The sequence below is a fragment of the Pteropus alecto genome, unplaced genomic scaffold (assembly GCF_000325575.1).
Source record: "Pteropus alecto unplaced genomic scaffold, ASM32557v1 scaffold127, whole genome shotgun sequence".
NCBI classification, from domain to species: Eukaryota; Metazoa; Chordata; class Mammalia; order Chiroptera; family Pteropodidae; genus Pteropus; species Pteropus alecto.
The window spans coordinates 266,488-287,598 of record NW_006440646.1 but is presented as its reverse complement, the minus strand read 5'-3'; the positions used below and the strand labels follow the sequence as shown (position 1 = coordinate 287,598).

General features: G+C 39.7%; 1 protein-coding gene across 3 annotated transcripts in view; it reads right to left on the bottom strand.

The window, feature by feature from the left end:
- RAI14 (retinoic acid induced 14) overlaps window positions 1–21,111 on the bottom strand; it is a 129,101-nt gene that overhangs the window by 24,674 nt on the left and 83,316 nt on the right. For all 3 annotated transcript variants that reach the window (XM_025050960.1, XM_015593962.2, XM_015593964.2), the window contains exon 4: window positions 7,079–7,167. In XM_025050960.1, coding sequence (XP_024906728.1) covers window positions 7,079–7,167 — 89 coding nt within the window. The remainder of the gene's footprint in view (window positions 1–7,078; window positions 7,168–21,111) is intronic.

Genomic DNA, 21,111 nt, shown 5'->3' with positions numbered 1-21,111 from the left:
ATTTTTTGTCTTATTTCCTACTGCTTCCCTAATGCCTATGACAATGCTGGCACACAGTAGGCTCTCAGGACATACTTGTCAATTTGAATTGGAAGGTATGCTCATTACAAATATCTGGGGAGGGGGCTGGAGAGAGGAAACCAAAGCTACACTGCCAGGCAACCCAATACAACTAGTAAACGGAAATCCTGCATCTCCCAAGCTATTTGACTAAGACACCCACCTGTAAACAACCAGTGCTTTGGAACACGCTCAAAGCACGATTTCTCCACTTCAATGCTATTGACATTTTAAGCTGTAGAGAGTTGTCCCGTGCATTGTAGGATGTTAAGCAATCTCTCTGCCTCTACCTACCAGACGTCCAGTTGAGACAATTAGAAATATCACCAGATATTGCCAAATATCCCTGGGGTGGGTGGCAGAATCACCCCCAGTTGAGAACCAGTGACTTAGAGGAATAATTTATTTTATATATTGGTCCAGTCTCCAAATACCATTTCTCCTTTCTGAATTAGTCATCACTTTGGAACACTGATCAGAAATCCACTAATTATTAGAGATTCATAGGTCTAAAAAAAACCATATTTAAAAACTAGAAGGTTTAGCACCACTGTAAGCTGCACAAAAACATGTGTAAAGTCAAAAGATCAGATTCCTTCTTTTCTGAGATCAGCTGTACTGAGAAGTTTTCAGGGTATGTGGAGGGAAAATTATTTAGTGGGGGTGGGCACTGAGAGGCAGGAATCCTTCCATCTCCTTCCAAACAGATGAGGATGAGGAAGATCAGGAAATGAGACCCTTAAAAGTAGGAAAATAAAGTTCTTTCCTTCTCCTCTTCCTTTTACTGAATGAGCCCACCCTCTTCCAGGATGTATAACGCCTAATAGTGTGAGCTCAGTCACATTATGCAGTAAATAGGCTTTGGTGGGCTAGCCTGGCTCCCAATCATCATTTGTACCAGTGTTTCTAAGGGCACGCCCATTCTGAGTTTTAAACAAATGGCTTACAGATGAACTTTTGGAACCCATCCTGATTGTAAGCAGAAGACTGTTTATGCCGTGTACACATGCATTAGCTTTTGTCTATGCTATGGACAAAAGCTTGTCTACGTAAATAGCACCCACTGTGAAAAGGCATGGTTCCTCAAAGACAGGACGGTAGGGAGGTTTAAACAACATCATCATAAAATAAACAATAGGCTTTCATTTCACTCCAAGTGTTCTAATCATACCTGAAAGTAAGGGTGGTATTTCTAGAGAAACAAAATTCTTGTATTCCTTGGCCCTGTGATATGTTTTCCTAACCAGGAGCACTAAAGTATTTTTCACTTAAATAGTCTCAAAATCTGAATGATATATCATTCCCTGGACTACATTAACACTGAAGTGAGATGCCGCTCACTGCGAACATTAAAACAAAATTCTCTTTCCAAATGCAAAATTTTCTGGAGAGAATATATTATGTTAGTGACAGAATCTCACTGTAACGAGACAGTGCAAACGTCTGACCCCCATTCAGCTGTGGATCTGTCTGGAATATCAGGAAGCAATTTCCCCACAGACAAATAACAGGGCAATCCTAACTCAAGTGCATTACAGCTGAACTTGGCCTGTAAGTAGAAAGATTGGTGTTATTTAAAGGCAAGATTTGTGGGCTATTACAGGTGGTTTAAGAGCCTTATGATTGAAAGACAGTCTTAAGAAGAATGGCTCAGCCATTCTAGCCATGAAACACCTTTCCCCAAATTACTTCAGACAATAAAAATGTACTCAGTTCTTTAAGATCACTGGAGAAAACAGAAGAATTAACTAACGTAATACAGGAATTACTGGTGGGCCTAAGAATATAATATTAAAGGGTGTGTGAAAAAAATTTTAAACCAATGAAATCACAGGATACAGAGATAGGGCTAACACATATTAAAAAGCCACAGTTTAAGAAATGATAGCTTCAGATCATAATATAGAAACATTTAGAAAAATAAAAAAAATTAAATGATACTCAACTAGATAAGATTTAAAATATCTTCTTAAAAACAGGAGTTTCAGAATGCTGAATATATTTAAACAATAAAAGTATCATTTATTTGGTTCTTATTTATAATTTTAAATATATTTAAACTTTATTCTTAGAAAATCTCATCTTTACATCAAATTTTTATGACTGAACCACAAGTCCCTTCACCTTGCTTTATTCTCAGAAGAAATATTAATAGAGTATAAAAGATTTATTTATAATAACCAGTCTTATTATTGAATAATTATCCCTTAGACTTCCCAGGATAGATATACATAGTGTTTTACACAGAATCAAAAGATATTTTTTTGCGTGTGTATTATCTGAAATAGTTCCATGGCCAGATTATGCTGATCATTGTATATGGCCGGCCCTACTGACCTCTCATAAATGAGTAGATAGCAAGTAAAGCACCATAAATCATATAATCATTTTTGGTTTTCCTTTATTCCAAATTAAAATATCAAATAAACTGGTTAAAATTTACGGTTACATTTTAAATGACCCATCCTCCAAAGTGCCTTAGTTTTAAGATGAATATTACCTTTCATATCTTCATATGATAACAAATTTGAGTGGGATTAGGGGCATAATGGAATAGAAAGCCACCCCAAAATTGAAACAAAATCTAAAGCAGCCTCTGGAGACCCTAGGGAAGACTAAGGGTTCTCAAGTTTCCACACTTCTGAGGGCTCTCTGCAATACATTTTCACACCTCACCTCTCACTCTGTTAAATTTCTCTTCTTCTATGAGAAAAGAAGTGTGCACACACACATACACACATGCAGAGTTTGATAAAGCAAATGGGGTAATGTTAACATTTAGAGAATCTGCTTAAAAGGTATATGAGAATTAATTCTTTCTACTATCTTTGTAACTTTTTTGTAAGTCTGGAATTATTTCAAAATTAAAACTAAAATTTAAAAAAGTTTTATAAAAGTGAAGCATGCAAAGGAATTAGAGAGAAAATTTAAAATATAGGAGCATGACAGAAACTGCATATCATCCTTCAATCTCTGTTTCTACCTCCTTCTACAGCAAAGCTATATTTTAACTGGACAAATGGCTGCCCAGAATTTCCCAGCTTCCCATAAAACCGGGTGTGGCTACAGATCACGCTTCTGTCCCCCAAAATCTGATTGTAGCCATTTGGGGGCTGTGTTTGCCTTTCCCCTTATTGCTACTGTGTTGCAGGCTCAGAGGGAGCCATCCTGGGCCATAGAACCGCAGTAACACCCTGGCTGGTGGAGCAACAGGAGTGCGGAGCAGAGCTGTCATACCCCTTTTGGACTTTCAAATGAGAGAGAGAAAATTCCATGTTGTTTATGCCACCCTGTCACAATGTGCCAAATATATTCTGCTCAGCTAATAAAGGGAGTCTGAAAGCTAATGCTTCAGAGAAGCACTGATAACAAACAGAAGATGCTTTGGTCTTCCTTAATCTGTTAATGCTTCCGTTTAATCCCATCTCACACTCCAGGGTGTTAATACAGGCGTTTCCCACCTCCCTCCCCACCAAAAAGCCCAGGAGTCAATTTTGCTATTTGTCTGGCAGAAGTGTTTTCTAAAGAAACAGGCAGAAATGCCAGTTCTTACATCCGTGAAGAACAGGAGCAAACAAAGCAACGAAAGGTACTGGACAAATGACGTAGGTCCAGTTTGGAGATGGTGCAGTGAGCTCAGGAACTGACTTTCCCAGCTGACACTATGTGCCTGTGATGCTGTTTGGCAAACAGGCAATTAAGAAATGAGAGAAAATTCCCCAAACCAAAAATGTAGTCATGAACTTCTGCAAGCCTTTGGGTTTTCTTTTTCTGATTTGTACAATGAGAGCAGTTGGCTTGGTGATTCTCAAATACTCTTTTTTTTTTTTGTAAAGATGTGAAAACTTTTCAAAAGCCTCAGGTATAAAAGAGAATAAAGGTGACCTGGCTGAAGAAGCAATGGTCATAATGGGAACATCCCCTGTGTGCTGGGCACTGCTGAGATGCCCATGTGTGTCATCTCGTCTAAGCCTCAAAGGCCATCTAAAATGACCTAATTGTTGATGCTGTATGGTAATTATACACAAGGCCCTATTTTCTGACAGCACTTTGCTCTTATGATTGTTTATAAAGCATCTATAAAAATTATCTGGTCAGACTTCTAAGCATTTCATGTGGAAGGATAGTTGTTTAAAAACAGATGCTAAAAACCTTTGCTCTACAACTTAAATCTAGTTAAAAAGTAGGGCATGTACCAATTTGACAATCTATAGACTGTGTGGATAAAAAGAAGAAAAAAAAAAAGGTCAGTGTAATATATTTTAAAAGCAGGCTTTTCCAGAAACTCTATGGGGCAGTACGGTGTATGGTAACAGATTTTTGTACCAGTTCTCAGCGGGTGTTGGGATTGAAGATGACTATATCTCAGTAATAATATGGCAATACTTAAAGCAGGCTTAATGAAAGGACAACTCCTATAAGAGCTGAGCCATTAATTCATCCCTTAGCTATCATAAAATGTTTTGGACTAATGATAATCACTAAGGCACAGTGACTAATGTCCTTGTCCTTCCCTTAGACTCTGATATGCTCTCTTGAGAGGGAGAGATGGGGGTAGTGATTAGCCAACAGGAAGGACATAGGCATGACATTTATCTTGTTTGTCGTGACAGAAAAAAGTTTGAGAAGTGTTATTCTAGATAACACAACAGACATTTCCATGTACATTTTTTGCACACAGCTTTTTCCTTCTTTTGTCCCAACGTTCTCCTTGCATGCTTTCAAGAAATCATGAGAAGTTAGTGTCTCATTCAGACCAAAGCGAGACAATAAGCCAAGAACCAACGTGCTGAACTTGCTGCTAAACATGTTAGGTGAGAGGGAAGTGATGGGCAACTTTAAGACATTTTCCACTCATGGAATCTCTGGACAACGTGCTGGGGCCACAAAGTGCTGTGGATTCCACCGGTTTCAATTGGGGTTGACCAAAGTAGACTCCAGAAGTTCCCACTGACCAGAGAGGCATCCAGGATGGGTCTGCAGTCTCCCCTGCCGTGTTGCTTCTTGGAGGGCAATGTCACCTCATTTGGCAGGAAGTACACACTGCACTGGGGTGTCCAGATCTCACTGTCCAACCAGGCTTTTAAAAACTGAGTTAGAGCTCGGGTAGTAAATATAAACTCTACCTACATGGTGTTACATGGCCACAAAATACTATGCTTCTTAAGAGCTTTTAGTGCAGAAAATAATACTGGTGAAATATATATACATTTTTTTAAAAAGGCAGGATGTAGAGTTTATTATATAATGTCATCTCAGCTATGTAAAAATGTGCCAGGAAAAGTCTGGAAGGAAATATAGCAAAATACTACAATTTGTTTCTTCTTTGTAGGAACAGAAGCACTGGTTATCTTCTTTATAATTGTCTGTATTTCTTCAATTTTCTACAATGAGCACATAACAGAGAAACATATTTTCCTTATAATCAAAAGACAGGAAGAGAAGATGCTTGGTTATGATAGAAATAACTAGACTCCTGTCTAAAACCTATTTCTAAATATCAAATGCAGTAAAACAAAACTGTATCATAGCTCTAATTTATTCACTTTAATTCTTTTAGACTATGATTTTCTTAGAGGACGCCCTGTCTACTTAAGAGGACATGCATCCCATCAAGAGTACTTCGGCCAAATACACTGCTCGAAGTGTATGTGGTAGGACTTTAAAAGTGTCAACGAACGACAAACTTTAAAAACAAAACAACTGAGCTTGGAATTAGGGATGACTTTAATTAGTACAACATAAATTAGTATTTCCCTCAAGGCAGTCACTTAACGAAACCATTCATTCTGTGGGTATTGCCAATTCTCAAAATATTTTTGGAGCTCTTTGTGGCGCTCCTCAGGAAAATCATTCTGTTACTTCAATCGCTCCCTATTTTTGACCAGAAATGGTTTTACCAGTGACACCTCATTTGCCTGACTTGACTTCAAGTGGTTCTTGGCCTATCCTTAAAAAAATAAATAAAGATTCTCAACCATTGAAGATATTTAAATTTTTTAAAAAAGTGCTACAGACTTTATGAAAACAATTTTGAAATACAAGGTTTCCAACCATGTTTTGAGTAATAATTCTCACAATATCTGACTGACCTATGTCCCACTCCACCCCACAGATAATTATTCTTAAGGGGCCATGGTTTTAGGGGTAAGAAAAAGGAATCCATTATGGATTAATGAAAAGCCTAGATAAAGACTATAGAGTTAGACCATTTCCAATTCTAGTAAACACTAGCAAAAGTCAAAGATTTTCAAGTACAATAGAGAAACAAGAAGCCCCCAGTAGTTGCTCTGATGCTTTAGCGTGGCCAGCAGGGGCAGAATCCCAGACTGGAGACCCCAGAGGCTCTTTCCACGTAGAATAATGTTCATAAAAGACAAGGCTCCACTACCTTTTCTCTCTGGTTGCTTTGTTCATCATTTGTCAACATTGGCTTCACAATGTAATCATTTAAGGGCTTTAAAAATAATACCAGTTGTCTGGCAATCTTCATACATTGGAATCTGAATCTCAGAGGGTAGAGCCTGGGTATATATGTGAGAGATGTGTGTGTACTGTTTATTCCTTCTTTCCCCTCTTCCCTTCCTGCCTTTCAAGTTCCCAGGTGATTCGGATGCAGTGAGACACAGTAAGGGTGAGAACCAAGGGCAGCTGGTCCAAATGAGGACCATGGCTTATCTCAGCTAGCTCACGAAATGAGCTTCTAAACGACTCACTTTATTCGTCACCTCATGCCATGATTAACAAAAACAAAAAGTAGGAAATGTCGCTTGGTCCAATCATATAATTTTAGAAAAAATAATATTTTTAAATGAGGGATAAGATATATAGTCTCTAGTTGACTAACCACGTATAAGATGAAAACACTTGCTTGTAAAGGCACAAATGATGAAATTGCATTAGAGCCTAGTCATTGGAGGTTTCATTTTTTTCTAATGTGCTTCTTTTCCACAATGAATCATCTTTGTGATACCTACTCTTGTTTGGCCTATTGACTTAAGAGATAAAGACCACATACCAGCAGCATCTTGGGCTGTCACATCCACGCCATGTGTAACCATGACCCTGAGACATTCCACGTGTCCTTTTGTAGCAGCAAGATGAAAACTGGAAAAGAAGTAAACACAACATCCTTAAGATTTCCACTCCTTAAAGTTCATCACCGACATTTTTTGCCTCCTCAGGTACACTCACTTTCTCTCACTTGAGCTCCATAAGCACCCAGTTAGTAGGTAGCATGATCGACCTCATAATAACAATGAGGAAACAGGCTCAAAGTGGTCTGATAATTTGCTCATTGCCACTTTTATTAAGTAATGGAGCAGGAGCTTGGCCTCAGGTCTTCCGACCCAAAGGCCAGGCTTGGAAAAAAGTAAGATTCAATTACATCTTTGTCTCTTCACAAAACAATGCTCAAAGAGTACCGACTAGATTCAATTCCTAAACAATAAGTACTTATCGACTTTTTTTGTTGCCTAGTGCTGTCACTAAAGCCAATATTTTTAAGAAAGACGCTATAAAGAGAAACTTATCTAAGTCAAATAATGGTCAAGCTTCCTGAACATTATCAATGTCAAATTCATTGTTGTGTTGTAGCTGAATAACGATCATCATACACAACTTTTGTAGTGTGTGCCAAGCATCTTACTACCCACTTTAATGCATTATCTCTTTTCATTCACATCACAGCTTTTCGAGGTAAAATGCTATTACTATATTCATAGGTGGTACATGTATTCACACAGGTACAGACAACATTAACAAAAGCCACAATTAGGCTCCAGAACTCAGTGACACTTGGGGGGTACAAACCATGCTCAGCATGTTTAGACTTGCCATTAAAAGAACAGATAACATCCAAACGCTACACCAATCATCCCTGCAGGTCTCAAGGGTGCAGGGCACAGTTCCACTGGGCATTTCCCAGAGGCTGAGAAAGCTAAAACCCTTAGAAAGGTTTCTATGCCTTCCAGTCTCCTCCTGCCTCAGTTCTGTTTTAGGGAGCTGCCGTCTCAGGATACTTGCCAAGCAGCACTTGAATGTCTGTGCCTCTGAATTAAGGCCCAAGCAATATTTTTTCATAGGGTAGAATTGTCACTGGGGCCCAGGGTCACACCTAACTAGCAAATCCAAGAGGTAAACCGATTCAAATCCAAGTCAGCTTGGTCCTACACCTCTGCTCTGGAGAACTAGGCTGAGTAAAGGGGCACAGATCAAATAGAGATACTTCAGTTCCGGTTGCAATCAACCATAAGTTAACTATGTACTTTTGGGACGTCAGTTTAACCTGAGCCTAAATCTCCTGCACTGTAAAGTGTGGGGCTTGAATCAGGTGATACTGATGCTTCCTGTGGCTCTAACAGTCTATCATTTTAGCCTACCTGGCTGATGACACCAACTATTTCTGCATCTGTGCAGCCATTTATGTGTAATGTTTCTTTACAAAGTCCAGATCATTTCACATTGCAGTGAAACTTTGATCATATGGAATGACTTGGGAATGTGGTGACCTATTTAAATGGAATTCCTGATTAAACACAGCTTAACCAAAGAACCTCCCTAAAGGGCAATACAATTATACCTCTGTTTTTCATCATTGTTGGAGTAATGCAATTTTACAATAAGCAAAGTTCACCTTTCAGCAGTGAATTGTTTAACTAGTTGATCTTAGTGGAAGGTTTCTAAAATGTCCCCAACCTTAGTAACAGTATATGTTACATCATTTAATTGCTCATGAGGGCATGAAGTCACTGCTCAGAACCTCGATTGCTGAACTAGGATATTAATCTAAATGTCCCAGATTATTAAACCCTATTTTTAATAAAATTTTCTTCTTTTTTTAATGTCTACATGTTTGCTTCTCAACTGTTCATTCTGCTATCTCTTATGACCAAGAGAGAAACCAAAACTATCTGGACAAGAGGGCCACCGTATCCTACGCTATAAGTAAGAATACCAGGATTAGTGATTAGCGTATGCCCATACACACACATGTGTGCACACATATTTAATTGACATATAACACATGCAAAGAAAAATACACATATCATAATTATATAGCCTGCTAAATTTTCACAAATGGAACATGCCCATTTTACCTTCATACTAATAAAAAAACAGTGTAGCCAGGGATCAAAATGCCCTCTTGGTATCTACTACTAGCGCCCAGAACCTCTTCATGTGGCCCTTCTAGTTACCAACCACCCTCTCCATGTGATATTTATATTTTTTCCTATGCAAAGACTTCTCAGATTACTGCTGGACTGTACTCTATATAGGGTGGAGAAACCGCAGACACAGGTGACAACAAAGTGTTATTGTATGCCGTTTCTGTACATAAATGTAGTCTAATGAATGTGATGTGGTATTTTATGGGTGATCTGCGAGCCATAGGGTTTCAAGATTATTATTTGGAAGGTCAATGGTGATTACAAGGAAGAAGGTGGACTCTATATCCAATCTTACCATAGAAACTTTCTTAGACATTGCTTTTTAAAATGAAATCCTTGTTATCAACCTAAATCAACCTCTCTTTGACAGCTGTAACGCATTTTATTGAGGGATCCAGTTAATTAAGATTTCATGGCATATGCTTTAATAAATTGTGTGTGTGTGAGAGATTTTGTTTTGTCTTGCCTCTCTCATTAAAATTTGGGTCAGGAAATGACTTTTCCGTCTATTCTGGGAACTCTCCAACTATTCTCCTATAGAATATTGTGTCCTGATGAGAAAATAGAATAATATTAGTCTTTTCCAAATTAATAATTTTTCTCCTTATATAGTTTAACCTAAAATTTCAGCAGTCACTGCTCTTATAGATAAACAAAGTACCAATAAATATAATTAGAAACAGGTTATGTAAGGACAGATAATTATGCTTGCAATTTTACATTGCTTACTTTAATACCATACTTTTAGCTAGTAAAATCATTCTTAGTTGATGGCTGATGTGATGCAATTAAATACATCATTATTTCAAGGTGTTTATCAAATAAGACTCTAAGTTCCAGGTGTTCGCTGTGTTCTCTTGTCACATAAAAGCTGCTGCTCTACTTTCTAAAACACACAGGCATGGGAACAAGCATGAAAAGCAGGAAAGGGAAGAGATAGTCATTTTAGCCAGAAGTTTCTGATTCATTTTTCCAGATAAACAAAGGAACTCCAATATGCATCATCATTCCTTCTCCCTGAGCGTGCATTTCTGGAAAATGGGAGGAAAACTAATAAACACGATATTCAGGTTTGCTCTTGGGGTATATTCACCAACGCTGTGCATTCTCTGTTTTGCCCTCCAGATCTGCTCTCTTTTATCTCCTGGGTCTGCGGCCCAGGAGGCAGACCTCTAATGAACTCCACCTGATCAGCTGCCTTGTTCTTCAATGGGAGACCATTACAAGACACAAGAAGATAAAAGATTTCAGGCCATTATCCCCTTGACTATTTCCCTGGCAGGCCACAAGTTGGCCGTGTGAGTCTTCTATGAAGCCCATGCTCTGTGGGCTAGCTCTCCCAAAGCTACAGCTGCAGCTCTCCCTGGTTTTGGTAACTGCCCTCTCCCCTGGCACCTTCAGGCGGGAATAGATTCCCACTGTTACTACCCAGAGCTGCTTTCCCAACCTTGCTGATTGAATCTGGACAAGGGTTTGTAAATAGTTCCTTTCTTAAACTCCTATCAATTATCCTATTTGAAGGTGCTACCTATTTCCTGATGGGACCTTGAATGACACCAGCTTTGGGTGTTTTGTGTGTGACTACATAGAATAAACTTTTAGGTTCCTGTGGATACTATTTGATTAACTATATATAAGTGCAAATTAAGGCTTTAAAAAAAATGTCTTAACCCCACCTATAACTGAATTGATTATTTAAGATGTTTGGATATTTTGGCGAAAATGTGTTGATGGGAGAATGTGCCATATCACTTTAATTATATGGAATATGATAAGTGACTTCAAAAACATTTTCTGATAAAATGTTAGGCCAGAGTAGAAACTAGGTTAAAACGTTCAAAAAGACACCTCTTCAGGTGGAGAGGATGAGAAAAACAACAGACTTAAATGAGAGCCAGCACTTAGTCCAGAATGTCTCACTGTGCAAAAAATACCAATATTCAGATTTTAAAATGTGGATTTGGTCTTGAAAGAATAATCGACACTCCGTCCACAACACAAATGCGCACACACAGTTGTGTATGCTACAGCTGTGTTCTAAAACGAGGAAAGTCTTTGGGCATTTTCCATGGATTTAACAAGGGTTCTTTAAGAATGAATTGAAAGATGGTTTAGCAAAATCTTCCATATCGTATAATACATTGTATTCTCTCTCTCTATATATATATGTGTATGTGTGTGTGTATGTGTATGTCTACACATATACACACACATACACATATATATTATTGTATATACTATATACTACCCTGTATAATATATACTACACATACTACTCTATACTATATGCTATAAAAAATCTGCAGGCTAGGTTTAGAAACAGAAAATATAAAATAAAATAAGTACAACTATCAAGACAATAGTAATTTTGGTATCTACTGATCACTCTGATTAACTCCTTAAAATATCCTATCTTTCATCTAATAATATATCATTGCCACTGAATTTTAGTCAGAAAATCACTGTACTGCCTAACTTGGGACATAGTATCTACAACCTGAATGAGTTTGCTAAATAAACTGCAATAAAAGAAAACCAAAATGGTCAGTGTAGTGATTTAGCTTTGTCTTATTTTTATGAAAGGTAGGCAAATGCAGAAGAAATATGCACAAATCAGACAATACAGTGACTGTCGGCAACTTCCTAACAACCCATCCCCTTTACATTAGGGTAACACTTATACGTTCAATCTAGCATCTTACACTTGAACGGAAACCAACTACCAACAAAAAGAGCTGTGTCGCCTTGTTAATCCTTCTGAGAGAGAAGCCTGCTGCAAGATAGAGCCCTGTCTTCTTTCTCTCTCACTGCCCATCTCTGTGCCTAAAAGAAGCTCATAATCAGGAGTGAAGAAAATGCCATTTTACAGAAGGGCAAGGTGGGGAAATTACACTGTTGGAGTTTTGTGTGTATGTGTGTGTGTGTGTGCATGTGTGTCTGTATTTAATTTGGATATCCAGTCATTTTAAAGTTTTAACTTAAATAGTTCTATTATTCTTTAAGATATTTAATATATTCAGACAATCTTGTCTTTCTTCCTAATACCCAAGATCTTGAAAAACTCAACAAAGACTTCCAACATTTTAGCTTTATTAAAGCTTGGAGGAAGGACAAACGTGTCAAACAAGAAAGTGTAACAAGAAGCATGAAGTTGGGGAGGTAACACATGTCATCTTTAAGGGTTCAGACTGACTGGGTTTGAAGGTGTACTCTGTCACTTATTAGTGTGTGACCTTGGACAAGAGCTCTCTGCATTTCAGTTTCTACATCTGTAAAATGGGCTGTGAGGGATAAATGAATTATATGTCAAAACTCTGAGCAAAATGTCAAGCATATAGTAAACACTCAAAAATGCCACTGATTATCATAGTCTCACCAACACAAGGCAAAGAACAGAGTCTGGGACATGTTGGACTTTGTCTCAGTGTTCTAGCGGAAGTTGAATCAGAATCATCACTGCTTAAGAAATGAAGAAGGAAGGAAGGAAGGAAAAAAAGAGGGAGGGAGGGATGAAGGAAAGAAGGAAGGAAGGAAGAAAGGAAGGAAGGAAGGAAGGAAGGAAGGAAGGAAGGAAGGAAGGAAGGAAGGAAGGAAGGAAGGAAGGAAGGGAGAGGGAATAAAAACTATGTGTGTTTCCATTGAATGGAAACTCAGGAACAAAGTTGTAGACAGTTGCAAATGACAAAAAGCCATCCGAGCCTTGTCTAAAGCTCACACTTCAGGTGCTAACATTCTGGATCCATTCGAGGAAGTGATAATCCCCAAAGCAGGATTTGGCTGCAGCAAGTCATTAGCATTTTGCCTCTGAAGGTGAACAAGAAACAGGGCCAACTTTTAATTAGATACTCAAGTGGAAAGTTAGATGGAAACATGATTAGTCAGTGACAGAACCTACTCACTGCAGATGACAGTGAGTAGGTTTCCTTTCTAAAGCAGTGACTGATAAATGTAGGCATCCTCAATGGTGGCAGTCCAGGTGACCGATGGGCTGGGGGCCACTCCCTGTCTGGATGGCAGATGGGTATCTGTGGGGTTACCTCAGGCTTAGGGAGCAGATGGTGTCCCAGGTCAGCACACAACTAATAAGGAGCATGGTTGGTGGCCTCTAATGGCCTGTCCCAGATAACTGGTGAAAGAACACACCTCTATATAAATAGAGTTTGCAGACTGGGGTGAGATGGGGAGGGCAAAGCAGTTGGTTGATGAATGTCCCCCAACCCCTAAAACAAAGACCATATTCTCAATGATGTTAATTCTAGGGCATTGGAATTAACCCAAGTATGGGATTGTTTTGATATTTCTATAGTTGTATATTTTTGTAAGTACTGCTATAGCTAAATATATTCATTTACTCATATATTCACTCTGATACTGGGGTATTTATATGTTGGACACTGTCCTAAACACTAAGAAACATGTGGTGAATAAAACAAGGTCCCTGCCTTCTTGGATCTCAGCTTTTAGTAGGAAGACTAAAGATAAGCCAGTGGTTCTCCACTGCAGGTGATTTTGCTGCCTGCCCTCCCAGATATTTGGCAATTATTCAAGGGGTGGGGGTAAGGGGATTCTACTGGAATCTAATGTATAGAGGCCAGAGATGCTGCCAAACATCCCATAATGCACAGGGCAGCTCCCCACAAACAATTATCTATCTAGTCCAAAATGTCAATCGTGCTCACGCTGAGACACTCTGGTTATCCAATAAAAACAAAGGTACAATGCTGAAATATAATTCTATTAAAACAAATTAAACAAAGACTGAAGAAACAACATGAGCAGATTTTAATCTTTTTATTGATATAATTCATATACCATAAAATTCATCATTTTATCAGGTACAATTCAGTTATTTTCAGTATATTCACAGCTGTGCAACCAACACAACTATATAGTTCCAGAACATGTTCATCACCATAAAAAAAAAACAACCTGATCCATTAACAATCACTTTCTACTGCCATGTGGCCCCAGCCCCTGACAATCACTAATCCACTTTCTACCTCTATGGATTTGTGTATTCTGGACATTTCATAAAGATGGCATCATCCAGATATGTGGTCTTTTGTGTCTAGCTTCTTTCACTTGGCAGGCTTTCAAAGTTCATCTGTGGTAGCAAGTAGCAGTACTTCTTTCCTTTAAACTATTACACTATATGGATATACCAATTTTGTTTATCCATTCATCGGTTCTGGACATTTGGGTTGTTTTTACTTTTTGCTTATTATAAATAATGCTAAAACATTCGTGTACAAGTGTTGGTGTTTTCAATTCTAATGAGTATATACCTAGGAGTGATTGCTGCATCATATGGTAACCATGTTAACTCTTTGAGAAACTGCCAAACTAGTTTCTAAAGCCACTGCACCATTTTATGTCCCCAGCAACAACGTAGGACGGCTTGAATTTCTCCGCATCCTAGCCAAAACTTGTTATTGTCTGGCAAATTTTAATTTAAAAGATGAGAATTTTAATTACAACCTAAATTTTCCAGAGGGGAAACGTTTAAGTCTTTCTTAATGAGGTTGTTTCGGTTAATTATCAGCTAAAATTTCCTCTTAGAAAAACAGAAAGGAGAGAAAGCAAAACCAATCTGGAATATCTCTGGCTTTGTCTCTATGTGGGCTTTTACTCCTAATTTAAAAGTGTGATCTTTCCTTTTAAAGACAAGAAATGTCATTCAAGAGTCTATAAAGCAATATATCTTATGAGAGATTTTGTTGGCTTGTTTACCTCTACATTTAGACAGGTCGAGAATTCAGTGGAAGAGGGAGGGGTATAAAAACCTTTCATCTTCTCCTCTAACCCCAAGCCCAGACAGGGACACTTGTCACTGCCCGGGGATATAGCAGGGTGGCTCTCCGGATTCTAGTATATGTGAGGCACTCCCATAGCCTAAGTCTTGCCTACTCAAAGAGTGGTCCTTGGACCAGGAGCTTGTTAGAAATGCAGGCTGTCAGTCCCAACCACACAGTTACTGAATCAAAAGCTGCATTTCACAAGTTTCCCAGCTGATTCATGTGGATGTGAAAGTTTGAGAAGCACAGCGCTAATCTAAGTGGAGGACAATTAAGAACCTCGCACCATCATTATTACCAAGGCATCCATTGTTTCAAAGTTCTTTTGAAAACATAATCCCCTTAGCCTTAAAAACAATCTCATGGATATGTTCCACAAAAAAGAAATCTATGCTGTTTTAAGGTTCATTATAACAGGGAATGTTTAGCTTTGCTTATAAAGCTCAGCTGGGCCCTTCAACAGAGATGTAACTAAAAGGCACAAATAGAGCAGCCCGAAGATTTACATAATATGACTTTGATCTCTTTGCTGCTTATTGATATTTGGAATTTCTCTGCTTCTGTCATTCGGAACATTCCCAAGGTTTCTGTGCTTAGGAGTTTTGTGGTTCCCAATCTCTCCCCGGCAACGCTCTCCCTCTCTTCCCCTTTCCCTCTCCTCCCCTCCCTCCCACCCTTGAGAGAAGGTCAACCCACTGATGTCCCCAGCAGTCTGAAACAGCAGCTGGGTGGCAGTCTGAAGGGCTGTAGGAGAAATGGCAGAGGGAGAGTGAGTGGCCTGGGAAACCAGGGTACCATGGCTGGGTTTCCTGTCTCGTTGCTATGTCACCGTGGCTGAGGTGCTCAACTTCAGTTCCCTCACTTCTAAACCATGGTTCAGGCAATTAAATGACAGCATCCTCAGTAATGAAAATAGCTTATCTATTGAAACACAATGCACTAGTTATGTTTTAACTCATTACAACCTCAACAAACCTACAGGTGGGGAAACTATCATCATGCCCATTTTACAGAGGAGGAAACTGAGGCACAGAGAAGCTTACCAACTTGTCCGAAGTCCCAGAACTAACAAGTAGCAGAGCCTGGATTCTAACCTAGGCATTCTGCCTGGACAGCTGGCCCTTCACCATCATGCCGAGAAACTGCACTGCTTGTTAAATCACTCACGAACTGTGAAACACTATATAACTTACTGGCTGTGCTGCTCTTTAAAAAACAAAGTTTAAACTGAAAAAAAATGAAAGTATTTGGTCAAAAAGCAAATGCTGGCTTCTCACTGAGGCAGATGAGGGTTGCCAGGGTTCTCAAATGGACAGGAATGCAATCCAAGCACGGAAGCAAACGGCCTGCAACAGAGGCTTCGTTTCCTACAAAACCACTCAGCGAGTTGTGTAAACCTTTCCGAAATAAATACTTCAGGACAAGGCTGGGATAGTTCTCAAAGCTCTTAACCCGAAGGGGACTTGAACTGTTGCTATTCAAAAGCCCATGAGTGACAACCTGGAAAGTTCCTTCTGTCTTTCAGAGTGATAACAAACAATTCTGGTTTCTGATTGCCAGCTGAAACAGAGTTGGAGGAATCGCAAACTCGCAAGGCTACTTTTAGAAGACTTTGAATTTTTTTAGGCATATTCATTCACAGGAAATTGCACTCAAACCAAACTCTTTCTGTCCCTTTCATGACTACTTCAGCTCCTGATTCCAAAAGAGCTGGCACAATTAAGCCAAGAGGGCAATAGCTGGATTCAACGGTTTCGTTTCCAATTCCTTCTCTCACCTCTGCAACCAATTTTCACACCCCAAATCAAGCAAATCACCAAGCCCACACCAAGAAATGACCATATACCAAAAGCCACCAAGACTATCCATGCCCAGATTCCCAGAGTATTAGAAGGTTCCAGAAGGATAAGCTAGTCTAACATTCTCATTTCACAGATGAAGACACTGAGGCTCAGAGAGGTCAGGAAATGTGTAAAAGATCAGGACTTGAAGTCACCGCTCTGACTCTAAGAGCGGCTTGTCTTGAATGCACCCACATCTCCCTTCTTTCTTTTTATAAAAGTCCTTTTGTTCCAAGAGAGGGAATCTCTAGGGTCTGTAAGACTCAGAAATACTTCATGGCAATCCCAGCTTTCTCCATAATCCCTACGGAGGTTCGGCATCTCCCAAACACTTATCATCGCCTCGGCTTTAATTACATTCCTTTTGTAAGACATCTTTCTCGAGAGGGAAAACATGACATTAAATCATATTAAAACTTATCGGGGAAATTAAGGATTTAATTCTAATTTTAAATACTTAATTTCTCTGATGTGTTTCCCTGGGAGGGGAAAAAAAGAAAAGGAAAAAGAAAAAGAAAAAAATTTTAAAGCATTTCTTCAATTGAAAAAAATAATAACAAATAAATAAAATTAGGATTTAATTCAAAAAAGTCCTCCCCGTGGTGACAGGCTCTCCACAAGGAGATCCTGGCTCCCATTCGACCTCACCTTCTAGCTCTCTCCATTCACTGGGCACATCCAGCACCCTCCCCACTTCGGGCCTCTGCCTCGCTGTTCCCTCCACCAGGACAGCAGTTCCAATAAGGTGCATGGCTAGGCCTCTCACTCCATTCAGGAATCTGCTCAAAAGCAGGAGTCTGCTCAGAGAGGCCTTGCTTGCCCAGGTTTATTTATTGTGGCCCCGGCTTCGTCATTTTCTTCGACGCACCTGACGTTCCATGAAAAGGCCACGTGTTTATTGTGTCTGCTCCATTGGACTGTACGTTCCATGAGGTCAGAGACTTTGTCTTGCCTACTGCAATTTCCCTGGCACACAGGAACAATAAGATCTTCAGGGAACAGCGGGGAGGAGACAAAGATGAAGGATTATGTCCTCAGAGCTAGGAAACCCTGCGACATTTAAGCTGAGCATTAGGATTGTCTGGTTTCATAAATGGGGTCTGGAAACAGCACTTGGGCATGAGAGAATCGTTAGGGCAAATGATTTGTCTCCTTTAGTTATGATAGGCCCCCAGACTCTAGTACCTAGAGCGGAGAACAGGTGATTTGTACTAGTTCCAGAACCTTTCTAATCCACATTTCTCTCTTCATAAATGCTCCAGGGTGATTGAGAGTATCAGTGAGAAATAACTAAGGGAAATTGACAAGGCCTTTAAATTGCATGAAAGAATGATCTATGGTGTTTATTGAATGAACGACACATAGGAAAGCCCCTAGCCCAGTGTTGGGGCATTTAATATTATTAACATGATGCATAACAATTCCTTTCTTATTAATTTGGTAAGATGGAGCTCTAACCCTGATAATCTATTAACAGGGATGGGATAGGTAAGTAAAACCCATCAAATCCCGGATGACTGAAGAGGTAGTGGCAAGAGTGAGCTCGATCACTTTGGAAATTAGAAAAGTCTTCATAAAAGAGATGGCAAACTGGGCCTTGAATGATATGTAAGACTCAGCAGGATGGTGGTGGTGGCATCTTGGAGGACATGAATTTCAGGGGCCCTGGTGAGGAAGCAGGAATATTTCTAGAGGCCAGGGATGTGCTAAGTGATCTTATGTGCCTCAACCCTTGAACTGTCTGGTTGCTGTCAGCATGAGAACCTCCTGCTCCAGGTGCCCTCTCTTGTGGGGTTAGATCGAGTGGCAGTCACTGCCTGTGTGTGATGAGACCCACACCCTTCCGCTCCTGCTCTGCTCTGGATCACAGCGAACTGTGACATTTCCCAGGCTCTCCTGACCTCTGCATGCGGAAGTAGGTCTGGCCAGTGGCAGGCATGGCCAGAAAACCAGAGGGAGGGACAAAGCCAGACTGCTTCAGCCCTGAACAACAATGATCCATTTGAGTGTCTAAATTTCATCATTCTCAATATATTTAATCCAGTTTTCAAAATAAAATATCCTGTGATCCCACCAATATTTTATCATATTGTAGTTCATAATTTCAAAGTTCAATGTAGTTCATAATTTCTAAATCAATTCTCATCAATTTGTACCACTGCTGCAGTTATAAGTCTTCCCTCCAAGGTGCAATTTTACACCGAGATCTGTTCAGCTTTAACATACAATACTATTTCCCTTTAAAAACCTTGTGAACATAACTTACGTTAAGCCCAAGTTTACCTTTCATTTTAATTTTATTTTGTGCACAAGCATTATATACACACATATGCATCTGTGTGTGTGCTAGCAAAAAATCACCTGGGCTCCCTGGGCTTTGGCCTTAGCCCACCTATCAGCTATCCTCGAGTCGAACCTGTTGGGAAGCTCTGGGCTAGGAAACCTGAGGGCTCACTTTGGAGTGTCTAGGGCAGTGGCTCTCAGTTTGGGCTGACCATTCAGATCACCTGAGTGCTTAAAAAAAACCCATGCCCAGACGGCACCCGTGCTAATTACATAGGAATCTCTGAGGGTGACACCCAGTATTTTTCAAAGCTGTCTAGGTAATTCTAATGGCAGTCAAGTTGGGAATCACTGATCTGGTGTCAAGTGGGGCCTTGGAATTAAACTGTTCTGATAAGCTCTTGAAGAAGGGAAGGAAACAATGACTGTGGTGTCATCATTTTTCTTTTCAATTTGGGATGGCCTCTATTCATGTTTTTACCAACACCTACACTGTCCTCCTTCCCCTGTACCCACCCAAACCCTCTCAATCCATTCTTCAAAACCCACCTAAAATCACACCTCAGGCAGGTAGCATCTCTTAGCTATTCCGGTGCTTCGCCATCTCCATCTCGAACCCCTCACAATTAGTATTTAATAGTTTAGCACTTCATAATTCTCCAGTACTTTCATTGGTCTTGTCTTCGCAGCTAGACGCTATACATCTAATAGGCAGGGACCACATTTTCTCCTTCTTTTGTATGTGCTTACAATAGAGTTTGGAATGTTTTAGATGCAGGGAGTACTTCCCAACTCGTAGATGAATAAAACAAACATTTGGGCACATTGGGAAGGTAGGAACACAGGTTATATCACCTTCAAAAATCTATGTGACCAAAAGCAGAGTGCTATAACAGCAATTCTATCCTTCAGTTTATCCCTTTGTCAAATATTGATAGGTTTTAGGAAAGATAGGGTGATTTTGCTTGGAAGGGGATTTTGCCTCGAAGGAGGCTGCAATTACATAAAGTATGTAGTAGTTTTAGGTAAACTAATTTGGCAGCCAAACTAACTTGATTTCTAAGACTGAACTGCTGGTATAAAATATCTAATACATTCCTATTCTGAGAAAATAGGAAGAGACAAAAAATAACGGGCCACCAGCCAGAGAAACCCGTTATCATACTGTTGTGCAGAATTTAAGGACTATCTCCCCTATTTTATATTTAAGCTCCACAGAGTCACCTAAAAATACTTGCACAAGTTCTTGCTTTCAAAGCCAAAGAGATCAGGTTTCTGAAGTGAGGGCTATGTATGCAGAAGACGTCTATCTCTACATATATTCCTGGATAGGATTTCTTCAAATACTTCTTCACAGTCCCAGCAGTGATTTTATTTAGTCTGGTTGTTCCTAAGACAAACACACGTAACTTTAATTAAACGCACACAAAATGGAGGGGAAACCATCTTGAAACAATTAGACTGCTCTCTGGTAAGAGGTTTAGGGCAATGGCCCCCTCCTACCTCCTCACCTCCACCTCGAAAAAGAGAACAGATGGGCGGAGGGAAGCCCAGCCTGACTCCAGAAACACAGCCTGAAGCTACAGCTCTCTGTCCCACTCCATTTTGCTCTCTTCTGACCCAAGACACCACCACCCTTCTTTTACTCTTTCCTAAGTGAATTCCAGTCATTCGATCGCTTTCACTTTTCTTTTTTAACCCCTCTTTGGTCAGTTTTAGAGGGAGGGAGAAAATTTTCAGGCAAGGTTTCTTATCTTTCTCTAAAGGAAATATTCCAGGAAGAAATGAAAAGTCTGAACAATTACGAAACCACTCATCTGGTTATTGACCTTGGGTTGTGAGGCTTCTGGAGAATGTGTGCTGAGATGGCCGCCTTTGCCGCCTCATGCTTGCGACTTCCTGGGTCATTCCGTATCTAGTTTAAATTGCAATGGAAGCTGGGAAAGCAAAATGGTTGTGACA